Source organism: Nuphar pumila, chromosome 4 (genome assembly GCF_984573655.1).
Source record: "Nuphar pumila chromosome 4, dmNupPumi1.hap1.1, whole genome shotgun sequence".
NCBI classification, from domain to species: domain Eukaryota; kingdom Viridiplantae; phylum Streptophyta; class Magnoliopsida; order Nymphaeales; family Nymphaeaceae; genus Nuphar; species Nuphar pumila.
This window is the reverse complement of record NC_143252.1, coordinates 125406026-125428479: the sequence shown is the minus strand read 5'-3', so window position 1 is coordinate 125428479 and position 22454 is coordinate 125406026. Positions and strand designations below refer to the sequence as shown.

Sequence of the window (22454 nt, the reverse complement as noted above, 5' to 3'; positions counted from 1 at the left end):
ACCGGTCCCGAAAAGGGCCGGATCAGGTTCCTCATTCGGTTCAGTCCAAATAGTGTATGGATCCTACTTAACATGAATCTGACCCAGTTTAAATGGGACCCGGGTTTGACCTGACCCATACTTGATACGGGTCAGACCCGGTCTGAACAGGACCCGTGTTAGACCCGGTCTGAAATGGACTCGGGTTAGACCCGGTCCGAAACGGTCCCGGATCAAACTCAACTGATAATGGACTCGGGTCGGACCCGATCCTAAATGGACCTGGGCCCAACCCATTCTGAAATGGACCCAAATCTTTCCAGATCAGACCCAAAACTTTATGGGCCCGGGTCCAATCCAAGAATAAACGGCAGACCCAATCCACCCAAAATGGGTTTGGATCGGGCCTCTCATCGGGTCATCTCGCCGGACCCGATTCGGTACCTCTGTTAAAACGAAACAGAAACTCAAGGGTTTTTGTTTGCATTTTCAAGGAAAGCGAAAGGGTTTCTGCCCTTTTCGGCTCCACGTCGCCAAACGACGATCGCCGCCGCCTGCCGACGACCTGCGTCACCCTACCGACAATTGACATCGCCCAACGGCGACGATGTTCCGACGACTGCTCCGGCACCGGCTGATCCATATGGTGATGCTGGCCATTTTTGGTTGCTCTAATATCCTCCGGCGACCCACGTCGCCCCACGGTGACGTGCGATTGCAGGCACTGACTACTAGCTAGAATCGCTCGCAGATGCCCTGGCGATGATAAATCCACTGGCAGCCCGATGGATGAAGGAGCAGGGCAGAGAAAATGGGGGTTTTCAAACCCCAGACGCCGGCCATCCAGCGTTCTCAACCCCGGCAACATCTCCGGTGACCTCGACATAGGCCGACCACCCTGCATCCCGACGGCGCAGGGGATCTCAGGTGATGGCTTAGGTGGTCAAGGGACTTCGCCGGCACGATGACCCAATGACCGCTCCTTTCGGCATATCGCCCCACGGTGATCATCTCGATTTCCCGGCGATGGCAGTCCACTCTGCAGCCCCATGGCTGAACAAAAAACAGAGAAGGAGGGTTTTTAATCCCCGGATTCAATGCGTCGCCTGACGGACGCCGGCAATCCAGCAAACCTCCCCCCCCCCCCCCCCCCACTCCAGGTGTAAAACCCGGATACCTTATGTCGCCGACAACGATAGACCTGATTCATCCTGACCACCATAGGTAAAACTTGATCTGTATTTTTTTTTTAATGAGGGCCGCCTGAGCCGACCGCTGCCGGGAATGATTGTCACCCCACGGCGACAGTATGCCGGAAACACTGTCTCATGATGACAGTTTGTAGGGAATTCATTGACAGTTGCCCTCACGGTGACTATCACTGTCAACCGGCGAGTTAAGTCGCCCCAGGGCGATAGTGGCCGCAAAAATGCTGAAAAGCCCTACACGACCACACGCAGCTGAATGCATGACGTAGGCCCATAACCCAATGTTGGTCAATCTTGTGAAACAAAATGCTGGAAGCGTACATGAATTCGCCATGGACGCTTATAAGGAATTTAGCATTCTCCTCAGCCGATCGACACCCACAATGAGCTCAAGCCTTAGGTCAATGGTGAGTAGGACCCTTTCACGATATCATAATGTGAAATTCTTTTGGCAGCACACTTGCTACTAATAACTCACCATCTTATTAATGTGACCCACTAATGGCTGTAAAACGGGTCAACACTATGTAAATAAACAGGTAAATTTTGGATAGTGCACTCAACCGTTTCTGCTTCACATTCATCGTCAGATATCCAATCATTACGGAGGAGCATGTAAATTAAAATCAATAATGATATTGAGATATCACAAAATTATCCTGTTTTCTAGATAAATGGATGCATCCGGACATGCCATTCGACGTTCCACATGGCAGTAGCAAGGAAAACACTCTAACCAAACACATCCACTCAAAGAAGTATTGAGCAATATAAGCTCGATGGTTATCTACAAAACAGTAATGCATAGAGATGCACATACACTATGCTTGTGGCCATGCCCATACATAGACTGACAAAGTACAATTTTTTATTACATGTGTCTTTAACACCCATTCAATTAACATCCAATCAAATGCCCAACATAATGCAATGTTAACAATCTCAAAGAATTGCCTTAGAAGTTGAGTTTCAATCAAAATAACCAAGATATAAACTTAATTTCCCCTGATGATACAAAACAATCCCATTCCCCCCTTTCATCTTGAGTCAACCCGCCTCTTCATAAGTTGACACCATTGATAAAGCAAAAGAGAAAATAGTACTAATATCAGTGTATTTCCATCACCTTTTATGTACACCAAGGAGTGATTAGTAATGGCACTTCCTTGGACCCATATTAGTCACTTCTCTTCTGTCACTACTGTAAACTCCACCAACCATGCCCTTCTGATGCACATTAAGCACCACCCATCCACACAAAAAAGTGCACTGAATTGTTCGACTGAGAATATGAGACATGAATTGCCAAAGCATGTACCTAGAGAGGTATATGAATCCAATGGCACAAGCGCCGACAAGAAGCACACATTCACCAAATGGCTATGCATATGGAGAACCCACAGCCTTGAATGAGTCATCTTCCTGCCTTTGATTCTGTTGCCTTGCTAGGCACTGGCACCATAGTGGGCTGGTTACTGAGTGCAACTGCAGCTGACTCCACATGTGTAAGCAGATATTCGTAGATCTTTTTCCGAAGGCGTTCAATGGTTTCTGACAGAAAATCAGCATCATTGTTTTCCTTCCCAGAACCAACTTCATCCAACCAGTCATTCACTCTCTTAAGTTGTGACAGCATTCCAGCAATCTGACCATTATCTGGCAAAGCAGAGCCAGAAACTGACCGGTTTCCAGTGATGGAATCCCCACCAGCATCCAAAAACTTTTCTACAAACCCCAAGAACCATTCCTGAGACTCTGCCTTAAGATTTTTAGCCAGGTCAGAAGTTTCAGCGAACCCAGAGCCCTTGATCCATTCTGGTAGAGGCAATACACGATTCTTCTGACCTGTGAGTGGTCCATCACTAATGCGGCGTGGTGCTGCTACTGTCGCTTTCATACTGGCAGGAGCCCGGGCTTTGCACTGTGGCTTTTGTGCTGCGGTTTTTGAGGAACTTTCGAGAATTACCATAGTTGTCTTGGTTTTAGAAAGAGTTGGAGCTGGTACCAAGTTAGATGTGGCAGAACGATGGCTATATACAGAAAAAGGTGACAATTCTGTGGTCAATGCAGCTTGAACCCAGGAAGTAGCACGCTTTTGTTGTTCAGAAGAGATTTTGAGAGCTTCTTCTGTTGGGATTTGGTCAGGCTCTTCATTTTCTGGTGATCTAGCAGACACCAATTTAGACAAAGATTCAGCAATCATGCTAACCCTGCCAAGGTCTGTGTGGAGGCTAAAAAATTGTTCAACTGCAGGCTGCGGGTTATCTTCTTTGGCGGATGAATTCAGCTCAGCATATGTACTGCAGTTATTTGGAAAAAGTGAATTATTTCATAAAAATGAAAAAAACAAAAATGCAGAATTAGAATGATAACAATCAAAAGGGAATATGTTAATTTTTAAGGGTAAGAAAGTAGGTGCTTATAAACTTGTAAAATTCATGAATTCGGCATTCCCCTGACCAAAGTCAGCACTAAAAGTCTACAATATCCTGTAAGATTCATGTTTTCTACCAAACAACACAACTTAATGCACCCTTATCAGGTTTGTGGTGAAATTAGGAGAGTGATGTTCCTGAATGCCCTTCATCAAGAATATCTTGAAGCAGAAAATCTATATGCATTCACCTATCAGCATGTAACTGAAGAATGTACCAAGTATGCAAAGTATTTATAACTAAACAAAATATAATAATTTGCATGGCCAATAGAATTCTCAAGTTTTGAATTAGCTAGCAATTAAATGAGTTTCAATGTGTCACACTTCTCAGGCTGGTTGCATCAGTGGCTTTTCGGTCCATCTGGTATGAGAGGAAAAAAGAAAAGGGACTTGGATATATTAAGCAGGAAGCCTTCGCATATCTACGTAGCACATGTTAATAATCTTATCCTCTTCAATAAATTGATCATATATCAGTTTCTCTTCAGAAAATGCTAATTTTCTTGCAATACAGCTTTCTTCATTACCTACATGACAGTTAACACCTTAGGTTTCTAACTACCTAGTTCAATTTGGTCAAAGTTTTCTACTACTATTGTGACTTTGAATGCAGTAGAACTCCAGGGTCTGAAAATTAAGCAATCAAATTGAAACAGGCCCGTGTAAACTGCCTACTCCTTCCAAATAGATGAATCCCGCCAGCTACAAAGTCCCACTAAAGGGCTAGATGTGGGTGATAATTTGTCACCACATTCTGGGCCTTTTAGGTACAAGCTAATTCAGCCATTAGGCTGCAGAAGAACAACAAGATTTATCGAGTGAGTTACTGTTCAAAGTGGATGTTGAGGGTCATGGTGGTGCCCAGGATTCCTGCAGCAATGTACTGTGCTGATTAATGCAGAAGGTTTCAATACTTTTAGTCCCTCTTGGCATGTGTTGGCTTGAAAATACAAGGCCATCTAACATAACTGCTAGGTGTCGAAGCAAAAAGGTAAGACATTGCTCTTTCATGCCAGTTGAAAAATGGAGTGGAGTTGCAATTCATGACTGATTGGATGACTTGCCAATAATTGGGTTTTGACAAGAAAAAAAAAAGGAAAAATGATCCACTAAAATTTGGCTTATTCAGGTAAGCTATGCCTTGAAAAGGAGAAAGCATGACCACCTCACTGATTAAATATGTAACAACAACAACAACAACTACGCCTTCATCCCAAAACAATTGGGGTCAGCGATATGAACCAAAAAAGAAATTCATTTTGGGTCTTCCACATGAATCCTTTTCCTCCAATCATTTCTATCCAATGCCATGTCCTCGGTGAGGTTCAAAGCATTCATATCCTTTCCTATCATCTCCATCCAAGTCTTCCTAGGCCTACCCCGACCTCTTTTAACTAATATATTTTCCCATTTCTCCAACCTTCTAACTGGAGCACCATTAGGCCTTCGCCGAATATGCCCAAACCACCGTAAACGATTCTCTCGCATCTTATTTTCAATGGGTGCAACACCTACCTTCTTACGTATCTCTTCGTTCCGAATCTTATCTTTTATTGTATTTCCACACATCCATCTAAGCATCCGCATCTCAGCTACACTCATTTTATGAATATGATGTCTCTTGGCAGCCCAACATTCCGTACCATATAGTAAAGCGGGCCTAATAGTCGTCCTTTAAAACTTTCCCTTCAACCGCAATGGCATTCTATGATCGCACAACACTCCAGTTGTACTTTTCCATTTCATCCACCCAACCTTTATCCCATGATTTACATCTCCATCAATTTCTCCATACTTTTGAATGATGGATCCCAAATATTTGAAATAATCATTCACCGGTATTTCTTGCTCACCAAGTTTCACTACACTCCCATCACTACTTCGTTGCTTACTAAACCGACATTCCATATATTCAGTCTTACTCTTACTCAACTTAAAACCTCTAGCTTCCAATGTTTGTCTCCATAATTCTAACTTAGCATTAACCCCAGCTCTAGACTCATCAATCAAAACAATATCATCAGCAAACAACATACACCACGGTATATTTTCTTGAATTGATCTCGTAAGCTCATCCATCACTATCGCAAATAGAAAAGGGCTTAAAGCAGATCCTTGATGTAACCCAAACGTTATCGGAAAATTGGTTGTCACCCCTCCACAAGTGCGGACATTGGTTACTACTCCTTCATACATATCTTTAATTATACTAATGTACTTGAGAGAAACACCTTTCTTCATCATTGTCCACCAGAGAACGTCCCTAGGTACTCTATCGTATGCCTTCTCTAAATCAATAAAAACCATATGCAAATCTTTGTTCCTCTCTCTATATCTTTCAATAAGTTGTCTAAGAAGATGTATAGCTTCCTTAGTTGATCTTCCAGGCATAAAACCAAATTGATTCTCCGATATCATGACAACCTTCCTCAACCTAGACTCAGTCACCCTCTCCCAAAGTTTCATAGTATGACTCATGAGTTTTATACTACGATAGTTTGTGCAATCTTGTATATCACCCATGTTCTTATATAAAGGCACCAAAGTACTCTTCCTCCACTCATTAGGCATCTTATTTGTTCGCCAAATCAAGTTAAAAAGATTTGTCAACCATTCTAAACCTTTCTCTCCCAAGCATTTTCAAGCCTCGATAGGTATACCATCTGGGCCAACTGCCCTTCTTGATTTCATTTTCTTCAAAGCCTCTGCAATTTCTTTCTTTTGAATCTTGCGCATGAAGTCACGATTTATCTCCTGAAAAGGAATGGAGAAGTCTGCAAGATCTTGAGCATGACTATCATTAAATAGCTTATCAAAATAATCTTTTCATCTCTCCTTAATCTCCTTATCTTTGACTAAAACCCTTTGCGTTTAATCTTTGATACATCTAACCATACCCAAATCCCTCGATTTCCTATCTCTCATCTTTGCAAGCCTATAAATATCCTTCTCGCCTTCTTTGGTATCCAACTTGTCATAAACCTCCTTATATACCTTAGCCCTCGTGTTTCAAACTACTTTTTTAGCTTCCTTCTTTGCTATCATATACTTCTCCAAATTCTTATTATCACGACTCTTACTTAGATTTCTATAACACTCTCTTTTAACCTTAATAGCTAATTTGACATCCTCGTTCCACCATGATGTATCCTTACCTAGTGGTGCACCGCCTTTAGACTCACATAATACCTCCTTAGCCACTTTTCTCATGTCACCCGCTATCTTATTCCACATTGATTCTGAATCCTCCTCGAGACACCAATAAACTTCCTTAACTACCTGCTCTACAAACATTCCTTGTTTAGCTCCTTTCAGTGCCCACCACTTAATTCTAGGATCTATCCTATGTCTATCCATTTTGCGGCATTGTCTAATTCTAAGATCTAAAATTAAGACTCTATGTTGTGTAGCTACACTTTCTCCCGGTATAACCTTACAATCGATGCAACAACCCCTATCTCTCTTTCTAAGTAGGGAAAAATCTATCTGACTCGTATTAACCCCACTTTTAAATATTACTAGGTGAGACTCCCTCTTCCTAAACCAAGTGTTTGCTAAGATCATGTCATAGGACAAACAAAAATCTAAAATCCTTTCTCCACTTTCGTTTCTTTCTCCTATGCCATAGCCTCCATGGATACTCTCAAATTCATCCCTACTAATGCCTACATGCCCATTAAGGTCACCGCCGATGAAAAGTCTTTCTCCATAAGATATCCCTTGTACTACTCCATCTAAATCTTCCCAAAATTGACGCTTAATGGAATCATCTAAACCTACTTGAGGTGCATAAACACTAATAATATTAATAATATTCGAACCTAATACTAATTTAATAAGTAAAATCCTATCACCCTTCCTTCGGACCTCAACTACATTATCTATAAACTCACGACTCATAACAATCCCTACTCCATTCCCATTCCTATTTATTCCTGTATACCAAATCTTATTTCCCCAAGGTTATATCACTTTTGCTTTCTCACCTATCCATTTGGTCTCTTGTAGACATAAAATATCAATCTTTCTCCTACACATAACATCTACTAACTCTACCAACTTACCAGTTAAAGACCCTATGTTCCAAGTGGCTAACCTAATTTTATGGTCTTGGACTAACTTCTTTACCCCCACCCGTCCAACAAAGTGAGGGAACCCTTGCCTATTTGACACCACACCCGGGCGCCGGTGTGACGCGTCGCTTCTGGGCGACGACCTAGCAACCCTTGCCCATTTATCACTGCCTCCGGGCCTAGAGAGTACAGCGCGTCGCTCAGTAGGGAACGCCCCAATGAAATTCTCATATTGGTTCATTTTCATAGGGTATGACTAAGTTTTTATGCTGGCTGTCACAGGCCTACCACAACCTTCCTCCTTGATCCGGGCTTGGGACCGGCAGTGTATAACTAAACAGTTATACACAGACGGAGTTACCATAGGTAAATACTGTAGATAAAAAAATATAATGACTTCTCTTCACCATATATCTAGTTCGACTTCAAGTATGTGTGTGTGGTGGTTCCTCACTTTTCTGAAAATGGTTATCAATGGCAATCTGTTGCCTGAGAATCTTGAAATCATCACTGGTTCTTGGCAGCCTGGCACTTTCATGGCCTCTTTCTGCATGTGAGGGAAGCCTTTATCTTGTAAATTGTGTTCTTCCATTTTATGCTATAGTAATTTTCAATTTTCCATGTCTCTTGGAGTAAGTCGCTATTCTCATAGTATATATGCAGTCACCAGATGGAGATAAAGAACCAAAATCTCATGTCAGGATGCAGCCTTCTCTGATCCTTTGATTTGCTTAACTTACCTGCATACACATTTCATCTATTTTGCAATTTTGTAACATTGATATGCTTCATGCATTTAAGAATGACTCGATTCTCTTTCCTACACATTATCGGTGCATTTAAGATCGGCCATCACCACCATCTTGTCCTACTTGTATTCTCTTTATGAATTTTACATGAATACCAGCTGTCTTGATCCATTGTGGGCCATGCTGACAAAGGCACGAGCTCCAGAATTGAGGTTTCCATTGTCTCTATGTTTCAGAGTTTTTTAATGTGCATTAGAGGAGTAAATAGTTTGACATTGAGTCATGGTAGACAAGCCAAATAGAAAACTATGTAAATGTAGACACCTATGTGATTTGTATTGATGGGCAAGAGCTAAATGCCAGTGTTAATGTAGAGGAAAATGATGCTTTGTAGACAAACAGGTGACCAACTTCCATTGGTATGTTTTGCCTTCCTTCCAATTTTCTAAGCACTGCATGCATGCTCATTCTCCATACATTTTAGATTGGCTCTCATCGCTATTTTGTGCTGCTTGCATTTCCTTTATGCATTTTACATGAACATCAGCCGTCTTGTTCTATTGGCAATCTTGCTGATGAGGGCACGAGTACCAGCATGGAGATTTCTGTTGTTTCTATGCTTCAGTGTTTCTTAGTGTGAATAGAGTAGGAAACAATTTGCCATGAGTCATGAAGGAAAGCAACATATAAAACTTTTACACTGTTACTGATGGGTGCAAATGTTAGTATGGAGGAAAAGGATGCTTCATAGACAGAAACAGGAAACCAACATTCATCGTTCACCATAGCACATCAGGTTGGTTAAACTGTCAGCAATTTTAGAATGCAAAAGCGCTTTGAGCAAAAGTCATGCTGAAGTGGATCTCATCCATTAAGAAAACTTTTTTATTTTGTTTACATATTTAATCAGTGTCCGTTCTCTGGTGGACAATGATGAAGAAAGGTGTTTCTCTCAAGTACATTAGTATAATTAAAGATATGTATGAAGGAGTAGTAACCAATGTCCGCACTTGTGGAGGGGTGACAACCAATTTTCCGATAACGGTTGGGTTACATCAAGGATCTGCTTTAAGCCCTTTTCTATTTGCGATAGTGATGGATGAGCTTACGAGATCAATTCAAGAAAATGTACCGTGGTGTATGTTGTTTGCTGATGATATTGTTTTGATTGATGAGTCTAGAGTTGGGGTTAATGCTAAGTTAGAATTATGGAGACAAACATTGGAAGCTAGAGGTTTTAAGTTGAGTAAGAATAAGACTGAATATATGGAATGTCGGTTTAGTAAGCAACGAAGTAGTGATGGGAGTGTAGTGAAACTTGGTGAGCAAGAAATACCGGTGAATGATTATTTCAAATATTTGGGATCCATCATTCAAAAGTATGGAGAAATTGATGGAGATGTAAATCATAGGATAAAGGTTGGGTGGATGAAATGGAAAAGTACAACTGGAGTGTTGTGCGATCATAGAATGCCATTGCGGTTGAAGGGAAAGTTTTAAAGGACGATTATTAGGCCCGCTTTACTATATGGTACGGAATGTTGGGCTGCCAAGAGACATCATATTCATAAAATGAGTGTAGCTGAGATGCGGATGCTTAGATGGATGTGTGGAAATACAATAAAAGATAAGATTCGGAACGAAGAGATACGTAAGAAGGTAGGTGTTGCACCCATTGAAAATAAGATGCGAGAGAATCGTTTACGGTGGTTTGGGCATATTCGGCGAAGGCCTAATGATGCTCCAGTTAGAAGGTTGGAGAAATGGGAAAATATATTAGTTAAAAGAGGTCGGGGTAGGCCTAGGAAGACTTGGATGGAGATGATAGGAAAGGATATGAATGCTTTGAACCTCACCGAGGACATGGCATTGGATAGAAATGATTGGAGGAAAAGGATTCATGTGGAAGACCCAAAATGAATTTCTTTTTTGGTTCATATCGCTGACCCCAATTGTTTTGGGATGAAGGCGTAGTTGTTGTTGTTTGTTTGTAGTATTTACCTATGGTTTTCTGCAGCTACGAAACATCTTTATTTTTTCTGCAAATGCCGTGATCCATGCGCATGGCCTAGTGAAGAACTTCTTTAATTCTTTTACCATAAGAAGGTGCACCACCAAAAGCAACAGCAGATCTTATTATCTCATGATGGATGTGTCTACTTGCCCTCAGATACTATAATGCATATCAAGTTACATCTTCTTATACCCATTCCCAGAACGGTAGGAACCACCGCATTTAAAACATGAAAATGAGGAAAATAATAAACTTAGGTATTTTTACTTTTAGCATCTTAACATCAAAGACATCATCTTCCTTTCTACATAGACTGCAGTGAGTTAGTGATTGATCCACTTCTCTACATCATTTCACGAGAGAATTTTGCATATAATGACACTTGAGCACATCGAAAAGTATTAACTTACATATAAATTCCTTGATTAGCTTATTTTGTTTTGAAAGAGTATCATGCAGTGACAAACTCCAGAGAACTCTGTCCTATGTATATGGAAATGAAATCCTAGTGGTACAACACATGGGTTGTAGTTTGTAACTCCTGGAAGTCAGGTACCCAGAGATCCAGGTATGCTGAGGTATAATTCATTCGAACAATTATGACTAAAGTACGTTCTTGATATGGTGTATCGTATTTCACAAATTGCAAGAGAGAATAGCGAAGGCCTGAAAACTTCAACTCAGTCTCATATATGTCACATGGATACAGATGTGGAAACAGGACACGGTATGAAGTACACTTTGTAATACCCGACAAATTTTCGGGCATTTTGCTCAAAACATAATTATCAAATGAAATGTATGTTTTGATTACCTATTTTGTAATTTTAGATTGCACGGTGGAGACCGCATTAAATTTTTGAAAAGAACGCAAGTGATTTCATAAAAAATGGAGCTCGTACGCTCGCAAAACATGTCTGACAACTCCAAAGGCAAAATCATAATTTTTAAGATCCATTTTATAAGTTTTAAATACATTGTTGCATTCCTATCAAAATTCTAACAAAGACGAGCTTGATTTCGTCAAAAACAGAGCTTGTATGCTCTCGAAACTCATCCAGCAAGTTCGAGAGTAGAATGGTCATTTTGTAAATATCGCAGGGATATTTATGACTAGAGGGTCATATCCATCCATCCACCTATTGACTGAGTCCAGTCAACCATGATTTACTTTGCATACATAAAAATGAATATATATATATATAGTAAACTTAGTTAATGTAACTAAATGGTAACCATACCAGTTGAGCCAACTGAACTGTCTGGGCCTTGGACTTTGGGTTGGATCACAATGGATCAAACCCAAGGCCCATTTAAACAAGACCATGGGGCGCAAGTGATTTCATTCCCACTGTTTTATGAATTTTTGCAAGTGTTGAATCTAATACCTGGTGAACTTGTGGTTGCCAGTTGGCACCCCCCCCCCCACCTCTTGTTGCATCATTCAACCACTCCACTCCCTCCACTTCTCACCTCACTTCCTTTCCCTGTTTCACTCCTTCTCTACCCTTCTTCTTCACTCTTTCTTTTTTTCTTTTCACAATGGTGCTGCTGTTGCAGCCACCTGCTCACCTCCTTCAAGCCCACCCAGCTCAACCCGAATTCTGCTCACCCCATACCATGCTCAGCACCCCCGCTCCAGCCTGCTCGACCCCGACCTACTGCACCATCTGCTCCTGATCAGACCACCCTTCCAGCAGAGTCTTCTTCTGTAGCCTAGGAAAACCTAGGGTTACCACCACCCAGCACCACGACCACCACCTCAGTGCAGACCAATTTCACCCTCTTCGCTGCACCCAACGATTTGATCCAACACCCTGCACCCACCTAAGCACACCCAGCCTGCACCCAGGTTTGGCTCTTTTGAGTAGGCACGACCTGATGCCCAATCAGCTCCAGCCCTACCTGCTGCATCCTCTGCGCCTAGCCTAACCGAGCTAAGCTCGTTTTCAGATTGGCTGCCACCCTCTTGCTGCTACGTCACCTAACCCCTTGCCTAGCCAACCACCAAACCGAGCCCACTCGATTCGGTTTTGGCCAGCCACTTCACCCGGCTGCACGGTGAACCCAATACCGTAACTGTTTCCTTCAAGCGAATCGACCTGATTCGGTCGCTAGCATTGCCAACATACATCCAAAATTTATTGGAGGAAAATTTCCACAGGATTTTTGAGAATTTTCTGTTTTTTATCGCCACGCTCCATAAAGTAAATTCTACCGCCAAATGCATTTGATTTCCGAATATTTAAATATATAAATATATATATATATATATATATATATATATATACAAGGTACTTCAAATAAAATAACTAGTATATATACACGCATTTGATTTTGAATAAAGTAGTTTTTGGGTAAGTATCATATTTTGAACAAAATAAGTATTTCAAATAAAATAATAAGTTTTGGTATGTATCATAGAATAAAATAATCGTATTTCAAATAAAATAGTAGTTTTGGTACGTACCATTCTTTGAGAAAAAGGATTATATTTCAAATAAAATAAATAGTCGTTGCTGACATCCCTTTTGAATAAAATAATATATATATGTATCAAAACTCGAATAAAATAATAGTTTTGATACAAATCATTCTCTGAATAAAATAATATAGACATATGCATCATGTTTCGAATAAAATAGTAGTTTTTGTACGCATCACACTCCGAATAAAATATTATAAAGATGCATGCATTATACTTTGAATAGAATAATACTTTCTGCTTACATTTTCGCATATTCGTCTTTCTAAGAAAAGAATTTTATAAGCATGCATAGAACAATGTGCATCTCTACTTAACTCAAGAATAGAGTTCTGGGTTCAGAGAACCCTATCGACAATAAAATAGTTTGCACCGAATAAAAAAATACTTTCAGCCCAAAAGAGGACAAGGTTCTTAGAGACTTTTCTGGTGTCACAAGTACACACTAGTGTGTAGGGCATATTGTTAAATTATGTATATATATATAAGTATATATATACATATATGTATATATATACAGTTTTTCCTTTTATTCTCAAAATACTCGATAGGGGTATTTTAGTAAATCCCCATGTAAACCCTTTTTCCTTTTATATTTTTCTTTTCTTCTCTTTTTCTTTTTTCCCTTTTCTTTTTTTCCTTTTTCTTTTTACCTTTTTGTAAGACCACAAGGGCCCCACTCATGTAGTCGTTGGGGCCCCAACAGTCATATTTATGACCGTTGGGGCTCCCAACGACTACATGGGAGCCCCTTGTGGTCCCCTCTTCAAGGCTTCCTCCTCTATAAATAGAGGAGGTTTTCCTCTTGTATTGCAAGGGTTGTTCACCCTCTTCTTTCTTTCTTCAATAATATCCAACTTATGACTTTTGGTCATTTTTCCCTTTAGTGGGTTTTTGTATACACTTTTATTGTTTGTGTTCTTGGCTCTTGGAATCACTCTTAAAGAGTGATTTGCTTTATTGGTGCTTCCGCAGCCCCACTTTTTCATTACACATACTTTCTGTAAAACCCACAATTAAAAAAAAAATATTGTATCAGACCCGGGTCGGGTCCGGACCCGACCCGGGCCCGTCATCGGTAGAGTTTAATAACCTGACTCGAGAAGGGGATTTTGAGAAAACCCCCTTCCCGAGCGCCGCTCCCTGCCTACGAAATCGGGCGGATTAGGGAAACCCACCAAGGGTTTCCCCATTCATCGCATCCCCCCCCTTGAGGCTTTTAAAAACACTGCAGGAGGGCAAAGGGAGGCACACAACCCTTCGGCCGCCCCGTGCCGACCTCCTCCTCCTCCTCCTCCTCCTCCTCTGCTGTGCACGCTGCCGACGCCGGCCACCGCCTCCCAGGTACGCCGTTCTCCTCCCTCTTCTCTTCCTCACAGCCCCTTCTCTGTCACCTCGCCGGGAGGCCGACGGGCGGCTCACAGCCCCTGCCGCGGCCTCCCACCTCCCCTGTGCCCATCGGGGGCCCGACAGGTGGCCTATGGGGCCCCTGTCGTTCCCTTTTCCCTCTGGGAATTCGCCGGAGTGCAGGCAGGTGACCGAGGCCCCTGCGACACCCCCCCTCACCCCTGTGGGTGATAGGGAAACCGACGGGAGGTCGGTTGCCCTCCCTGTCACCCCCCCTTCCCGACCTCTTTTTTTTTCTCTGTCGGCAGGGGTTGGTCCCTGCCGCCTCTCGGCTGTCGGCAGGGGCTGGCCCCTGCCACCTTATCGCCATCGGCAGAGGCTAGACCCCTGCCATCTCGTGTCTGTCGGCAGGGGCCGATTCGATGTTGCCGGCCCCTGCCACTTTGACATTGCTGGCAGGGGCTCAACCCCTGCCACTTTGACGTTGCTGGCAGGGGCTCAGACCCTGCCACTTTGACGTTGTTGGCAGGGGCTCAGCCCCTGCCACTTTGATGTTGCCGACAGGGGCTGGCCCCCTCTCGTCTCGAGGTTGTCGGCAGGGGCTGACCCCCCTGCCGCCTCGGTGTTTTCGACAGAGGGCTCAGCCCCTGTCGCCCCGCTGTTGTCAGCAGGCAGGGGCTCGCCCCCTGTCACTTTTCTGATTTCGGCCAGCAGGGGCACACCCCTGCTGCCTCTCTCTTTTTCGATCGACATGCCTGACTTTCTATTCTTCGCATGATAATTAACGTAGCGCTAGCGCTGAATACTCACACTTTTGCAGACTTCGCATCGAACCCCGCTCTGGCTCCGCGGCCTGAGCCTCGTATCATCTACACTCGTAGACGCACGCAGCTGCACGACATCTCGAGGTAGGGGAAAGTCGCACGAGGATTTTGGATGAATAAAATAAAATAAGACTCCTGAGATAGAATAGTTATTTTACATACCTGCTTATCTGAAGAAGTATTTAATTTATGAATTGCTAGTTAGTGTTTTACTCGTTCTGATCCTTTTGAAACTACATGCTTAGAGTAAACTCTATGGGTAGACTCATTCTAGAGAGAATCAAGTAATTTAATTGGTATACCTGTTTACCTGTAGGACTTCTTGACTTATGATTGTTTGTCCTGCATGCTTATCCTTTTGAAATTTGCATACTTAATGAATAGACTCATTTCTGGAGAGAAACCCACTGCAATTACTATTATAACCGAACCTTAAGGCAGGTATGGTATAAATTGGACGAGAGGTCATGAAGTACCTTGAAGTGGGAACTCAACACTTTATTGATATAGATGAGATAATGTCGGTCTCCACAGACTAATTGCTCAAAGAACAATACATGTCATGTATGAACCAAAACAATCATAAAACATTATATGTTGCCCTCTCATCGTAGTTGTACCTCTAGGAATGTACGATCATACTTTTGGACAAGTACGTCACATGTGGGTTACGATGGTTGGATGATGAGGTTGTAGAAACCTCGATGCGTGCATTTAGCACAATGCTGAGATCACATAAATGGTGACCATTCGCCTTCACAGGCAAGATGCTCGAGTGGGTCTAATAGACCAGAGCATGTAGGATGGGGCGGCGGTTAAGAAACCCCCGTCGTACACATTCGACCTTCACGGTTCATCAAGGGAGAAGATGGATGGTACAAAAACTCCGATGGATAGGTTATTAACAACCACCCCACGGACAAAAGACTCGGCTTCCCCAGTCATCGGAGTTAGGAGAATTGGGAATACCATAAATTATCCTAGGTGGTAACTCCCAGGTACTTCTGCAGAAGTTGGATGCATCCATGGGCCACGAATGCCTTTGGGGATTTACTCTCTTGGTCACTGACCGTCCCCTTAGGAGCGGACTCAGTCAGCCATCCGGGTTAATGAAAACACCTGACATAATAAACCCCCGGATCGGTCTCAGCTGTTTCTACGTTTCGCGTTTGTGCGTACCCACAGGCCAGTTAATATCAGAACTTAAAGAATATCTTCTTGAATAGTTGTAGAAGATTGAGACTTACACTGCGTGAAATCCTTCAACTAACAGCTCTTTGCACATATTATACTTGTTAGAATAGATTACAATTGTATTGATATCATAAGTGCTTATCTCATGAATGTCCTGCTTTATTTTCATTCTACTTATCTGTTCGTGCACCTACTGGTTTGTTATGAAACTGACCAATTTCATGAGCAGGTGAGGAGTAGGGCTTCACAGGCGGCCGATGGCGTGGTGCAATATGGATCAAGATTTACCTTCTTTCTGCTGGCGGCTTGGCTCTAAGTCTTTTTTTTTTTTAGTTTTCTTTAGATTATTGAACTTTGGAAAAATGTTCATTTTGTAACTGCAGATTTTTAATCTATTGCCTTATTTCCTCAATTCCTTTAAGTTGGTGTTCATGTGAATGGCGGTTTTTCAGCTAACGTACCCAAGATTGTTGACTTGTGCTCCTTTCTAAATGTCTTCCGCTGTTATTTTTAAAAGTTAAAACTTTAAATCTTTGAAAGGTTTTTCGATAATGTTTTCGAAATCACAAGTCGAAATTTTAGGGCGTTACACTTTCATTCTGAATTTGGCTCGTGTGCGAGTACGAAATAACCAAACTCTCAAAGTGAAACAAAGTACTATCTGATAAATAAAACATGTCTACACACAAAACTTAAGATATTTATCTACCACATTGGTGAAGTGCTCGTGTATACAGAGCAAGTACCGATTGGGTCAGGTACACAAACAGGACTCTGGTTATTACCTTAAAAATGGGTACTTGAGTTACTGAACCCCATTCTGGCCTATACAGGGTAAAGCACATAAAATAATCCCTTTAATAAAGATAAGTCTTGGAGAAGGTAAATGGTACAAGTATGAATGATTTTGTTCAGATTGTTGGGAGCGAGGCGTCACATGGGTCTCCACTCACTCTGTAGGTTATCAGAGGTCGGGGTTGTCCACAAGTCCTAGGTGATAGATTTTCATCTACTTTAGTAGTCCAGGATGCATCCTATTTTTTTGTTCTGCCTTAGCGATGATTTTCTCGATCATGGACCACCCACTTTGGGTCGACTACTATCAGGTACCCGAGTTTAAAACATCTAAGAATAATACACCCCTGAAATGCCTCGACTGTCAGCAATTGTTCCCCCACGTACCAGGGTAGATGGTTAATTATCGAAACAAAGACCTTTTGAATCACAACTTGAAATGAAAATATGCCCTAATTCTGCAAACAGTTATGTTTTGTATCCTGTCATATCTGAATTGTCTAAATATGTTTAATATTCTGAATTACCAGAATTGGTATAGACTTATCAAATTGTCAGAAGTTTGGCCCCTTAATGGGTTTTTGTTCAGGAACAAGTTAGTGAATGCAACGAGACAAGAACGACATCGAGGATTAGCACTCTCCGAAGAATCCAAAGCCCAACTTGGGACTTTTTTAGTTATAATATTTTGTGTTCCCATACAATTTGTCAAGAATGATATAAATAATATTTTAGTTGTACTCTGATAAAAGATTTGTGTTACTTCACCCTTGTGGCTCGCTCGAAATTATCAAAACCAGACTCAACATTAAATCGTTTTTTGCTGTCAATATTAAAAAAAAAATCAAAAATTTAGATAAATTTTTGGGTTTTAAATTTCGGGGCATCACACACTTGGTATGACATAGCAATTCCTTGAAACTAGGACACACAAATATCAAATAATAAAACTAAGTTGAAACCGAACTATAATGTAATTGATGACAAATTTTTTTTTTTAAAAAAGAATGAAAGTGAATACAAAATAACTAATTAAGATCGTCAAAGGAAATAGAGAAAGTTAATGATACAATTTTGACTCTCTGACACTAGTTCGATTGTGTCCATAGAACGCGAATGTTGTGTCATGTCAGCATGGGATATGCAGGTTAAGTGAAGTTTCCATGTGACATAGAGGCTCATTCAGCAAGAATCCCTATAATACAATCCCAATAAAATATGACATCAAAGAATCAACACACAAAAGGAAGCTTATAGACAAAAAATCTAAGTATTCATATGTTTTCAATCAAATAAAATTATAAAACAGTAGACAAATCATAAAAGATGATTTTTAAAATAGCAGATGCAGAAAAATCATAAAAAGATGGATATTAGATGGCAAGAAACTGCAGCATGCACATTAATATGGATTTAGGAAAGTACATAATGGTGGCGTAAGATAGGAAGAAACATGAGCTATTGTATGAATGCATTTCATTCTATATAGTAACCCTAGATTCCAATAACGTCAATATAGTAAGTAATGGCTGTAATGCCCAATAGATATTTACCTCAAGCAACGAATTAAGCAATCTGCAGCAGAAGCTTCCTGCATGGCTTCAACTGCAGCTAGCTGTGCTGCGTCTCTGTACCGCATAACCTCCTGCAGAGTAAACAAATATGGAATCACCTCCATAGTGCTGCCCAAAGAAATAACATATAACGAGACTTATTCAGAATCACACTTGCGGATAAAAGGCTATCAATGGAATTATACCTTCCCAAGCTTTGCTAGAGAGGGTGGGAGGGAAGCCCAAGAAACATTACTGTCACCCAACTTTCTACTGTTTAGAGAGATCTTGACCAAGTTCCCAGGAATGATACCATTAGGGCACTCTCCAGATGATTTCTTTCCCAAAGATATCTTAGGCTTGCTTGACTTTTCAGGTGCATCAAGATCTTTTTCCTCGGATGCGTTCTTAGTCGACTGTTGAGCTTTATTATCCTCCTTAGGTGATGGTTTTTCATTCACAGACGACTTTTTCAGAAGAACCTGGCTTTCAAGAAGAGTTAGATATGGAACGTACTCAAAATAACGTATTTACAACAGAGAATAGCAATATCAGAAAGATGTTATTCCCTTTGTAAGTTATTTGAAAAGCAACAAAATACAGAAGAAGAAGAAAAACAGACACCTGTTGATTTTGAAATTGTAACCAGGAATAGACACAAAAGTGACAAAAAGTCAAATTGACAAAGAATCAACAAATCGAACAGAACCAAGTACCATGGTCCCAACTTTAGATTATAGCATAGGGTACCTCAGGTCAGCTCAATCTTAGCACCAAGGGCCTATAACATATATCCAGAAAAATTGAAGACTGCAATAAGTCTAATGGGTTTGACTCTCTCTCTCGCTCAAAGAAAAATATACAGAAAAATTGAAGACTGCAATAAGTCTAATGGGTTTGAACTTTTAAGGATTAAAATGACTGCAAATTCGTTAACAAGAAGAAATCAATGCACTAAAAAAAAGAGTGGAAAAGCAAAAAGCAAAATCTCACCGAAGAACTGCGGGAATCAGATTTGGTTTCTTTCTTGATGGATCTCGAGGTTGAAGTTTCTCTGCCTTTCAGTTCAATGGCGCCCTCCCAGCTCTTTCTTAGAGCTTTCTGCCCCAATTCAATCCCATTAACCACATGGGCTACAGGAGTGCCAGAGATAGACTTCCTACCCGCTGCACTTCCCTTCAACACGGATGCTGCTTTCTGCAACAATCCCTGCCTCAGGGTCATCTCTGATCCCTTGGAAACAACAGATTGCTTTGCAGATGACGAGCTCATTCGGATCTTCGCCTGCTCCTTAACTCCCGCAGAGAATTTCTCGAACGAAATCGGCAACGAAAAGCAGCTCGTGGGCGACGAAGGGATCGAGCGGACGTTCAGTGGCTTCAATTTCGTCCGAATTGCCAACGAAGGAGCACTATTAACCTCGTCCTTCTCCTTCGGCTTCATAGGCAGAGACCTCGACCGATCGAATACCTTCTTCTCCGAATTCACTGAATTCCCATCGAGTTTAGTCGATGGTCTATTAACTTTCGTCTCCGAAGATGAATTTGACCCCGGCCCAGAATTCTGTCCTGCACCATTTTCGCCGATTCTTCGATTCAATCCATTGTTCTTCGGGTTCTTCTCATCAGAACCAGATGGATTGAGAAAGCCAAGAGAATGAGTGGCAACAATATCCTCAGGGCTTCCTACACACGGATGTCTGCCAGGCACAGGCTTCACGCCTCTTAGAATGGGAACAGGGGATGCGGACTCCAACCTTTCCACATGAATGAACTGACCCAGTTGGAGTTTGTCACTGAGGATGAGATCATCATGCTCATCAGGCAGAGTCACATAGGTGGCATGAGAGGAATCAGAAACCTTCAAATAGAAGCCCTGGTTGGGCCACAGCTCCCCACCGGCTAGAGCAGGAACAATGCTTACGACTTGCAAGAGAACCGACCTGTGCTCACCTGCTATCTTCACATCTGTGTTCATGTGCTGAAGCAGCTTCAAAAGAACTCCAGGAACCAAGGTAGCCATCAGGCATCACTCTGAGAACCCACAAAACCAAGATCTTATCATCGGAAGCCAAGCAACTCCCTTTTGACAAGTTTGGGTTTTTATAGGTGTGGTTGATGAGAGGGAGCCTCTGTCAAGGCTTTTCTCTCTGTATCTTCCCCTCTGCTTCTTCACCAACAACTCAGGGTAAGGTTTTGAGCACCACAAAAGCAAGACTTTTGATGGTTCAGAAACAAGCTTTTTTTTTTCAAATAGCTATTTGGGTGTCTTTGATTGATGAATAAAAGTACGCTTTTCCCTTTTTCAGGCTATTCTTCTGATTTCTCTTTAAGGACTAAGGGAACCAATAAGATTGAAGAAGTCATGGAAAAATATAAGATTGAAGAGTACTTCAGACAGAAAGACCAAGAAAAAACCCGGATTTTGGATCATAATAAAAGCTTTCTCGTTTGGAAAATATGGGGTTGGTGATTGAATGAGAAAGGTGAAAACCAGAAGCTTTTTTTGCTTGATCTTAAAGGCTGAAGCTTTGATGGTGGATTTAGATGAAGAGTGCTGCAGAAGAAGAGCTAACTTGTATGATTGAGCATTCCCTTCTGGCTTTCTTTTGCATTGATCACATGGAAGCCTCCACCACAGCAAACCAATACAGTGGAGAGGCAAAGAATCTAGACCCACCGGACTAATGAAACTCTGTATTTTTTAGAAGGAAACCTTTTTTTAATGCCAAAATTATCAAACAGAGGCAGTGGTTGGGGAACCGTGACCCACCACCCGCACATGGGCAGTCCCTCCTCAAGAACCTCATCGGAAATCGACCTCTCAGTGCCACCAATAACACACTCTCCAACGAAAAGGTCGCCCATTTCAACTTTGACAACCATGGTTTGCCACAGGTCACAGTCAAGGTCATCTTGGTCATTTTCTGATTCCCAAATCTTGCAAAGGCAAGTTCCTAAGGCTAATGAAAGGCGCTATTGTCTTTGGTCATTTTGAATTTTTGTTTTTATAGAAAACAGCGTTTATTTTTCATGGTCATTCTTCATTTTGCCTTTTGTTTGATTATTCACATTAAGGTCTTTGGATAACCAAGAAAAGAGGATCAAAACTCAATGCTAGGCCTAAGTTGCTTACTTTGAAAGCCATGTTCTAATCACTCCTTTTCCTTTCTATTTGGAACCGCAGGTGTTTTAAATGGTTAGGTCTTTTTCTGTTTTCGAGGGGCTTTGGGCAGAGATGACTGATAACGATGTTTTGGTCATTTTTTTCAATTCCAACTCTTGCGAAGGGAAGATCCGAAGGATAATACAATGCGCTATTATCTTGGTCATTTTCAATGATTTTCCTTTTTATAAAAAAAACACTTATTTTTCATGGCCATTCTTCATGTTGCCTTTGGTTTGACTGAACATTCACATTAGGAGGATAAAAGACCAAACGAAGAGCCTATGTTGCTCATTTTCAAAAGCCAAATCCCAATCACTCCCTTTTCCTGCATCTATTATGAAAACGCAAGATTTTTCATGATTTTTTTCCTTTTTTTTGGGGTTTGCTGCAGAGATGAGACTGATCATGGCCTCTTTAGGACAAAAGGAAAGACAAGGTACTGACACCCAAGGAGTTATATATTTTTTTATATTTACACAGACAAACCGCCACCAATATCAGAGATCCAGCTGCGCTGACTCTGCCTGCCTTATAAAACTCCCCAAGTTTATTCCTTGAGTCATTTATTACCAAAATCCGATGCCAAATCTTAGCAAACGATTTACTTTTTTCATGACCAGTCTGGTTT

The 22454-nt window shown here is 41.5% G+C and overlaps 1 protein-coding gene across 1 annotated transcript; it reads right to left on the bottom strand.

The window, feature by feature from the left end:
• Nucleotides 1–1946: 1946 nt before the first annotated feature.
• Nucleotides 1947–21510, bottom strand: LOC149840937 (protein CORTICAL MICROTUBULE DISORDERING 2-like). Its single transcript, XM_090003479.1, has 4 exons — nucleotides 19652–21510; nucleotides 18865–19140; nucleotides 18659–18750; nucleotides 1947–3487 (listed from the first exon to the last, which is right to left on the bottom strand). The coding sequence occupies exons 1-4, from the start codon at nucleotides 20678–20680 to the stop codon at nucleotides 2602–2604; spliced, it is 2283 nt and encodes a 760-aa protein (XP_089859605.1). The 5' UTR covers nucleotides 20681–21510; the 3' UTR covers nucleotides 1947–2601.
• Between the last annotated feature and the right edge of the window lie 944 nt (nucleotides 21511–22454).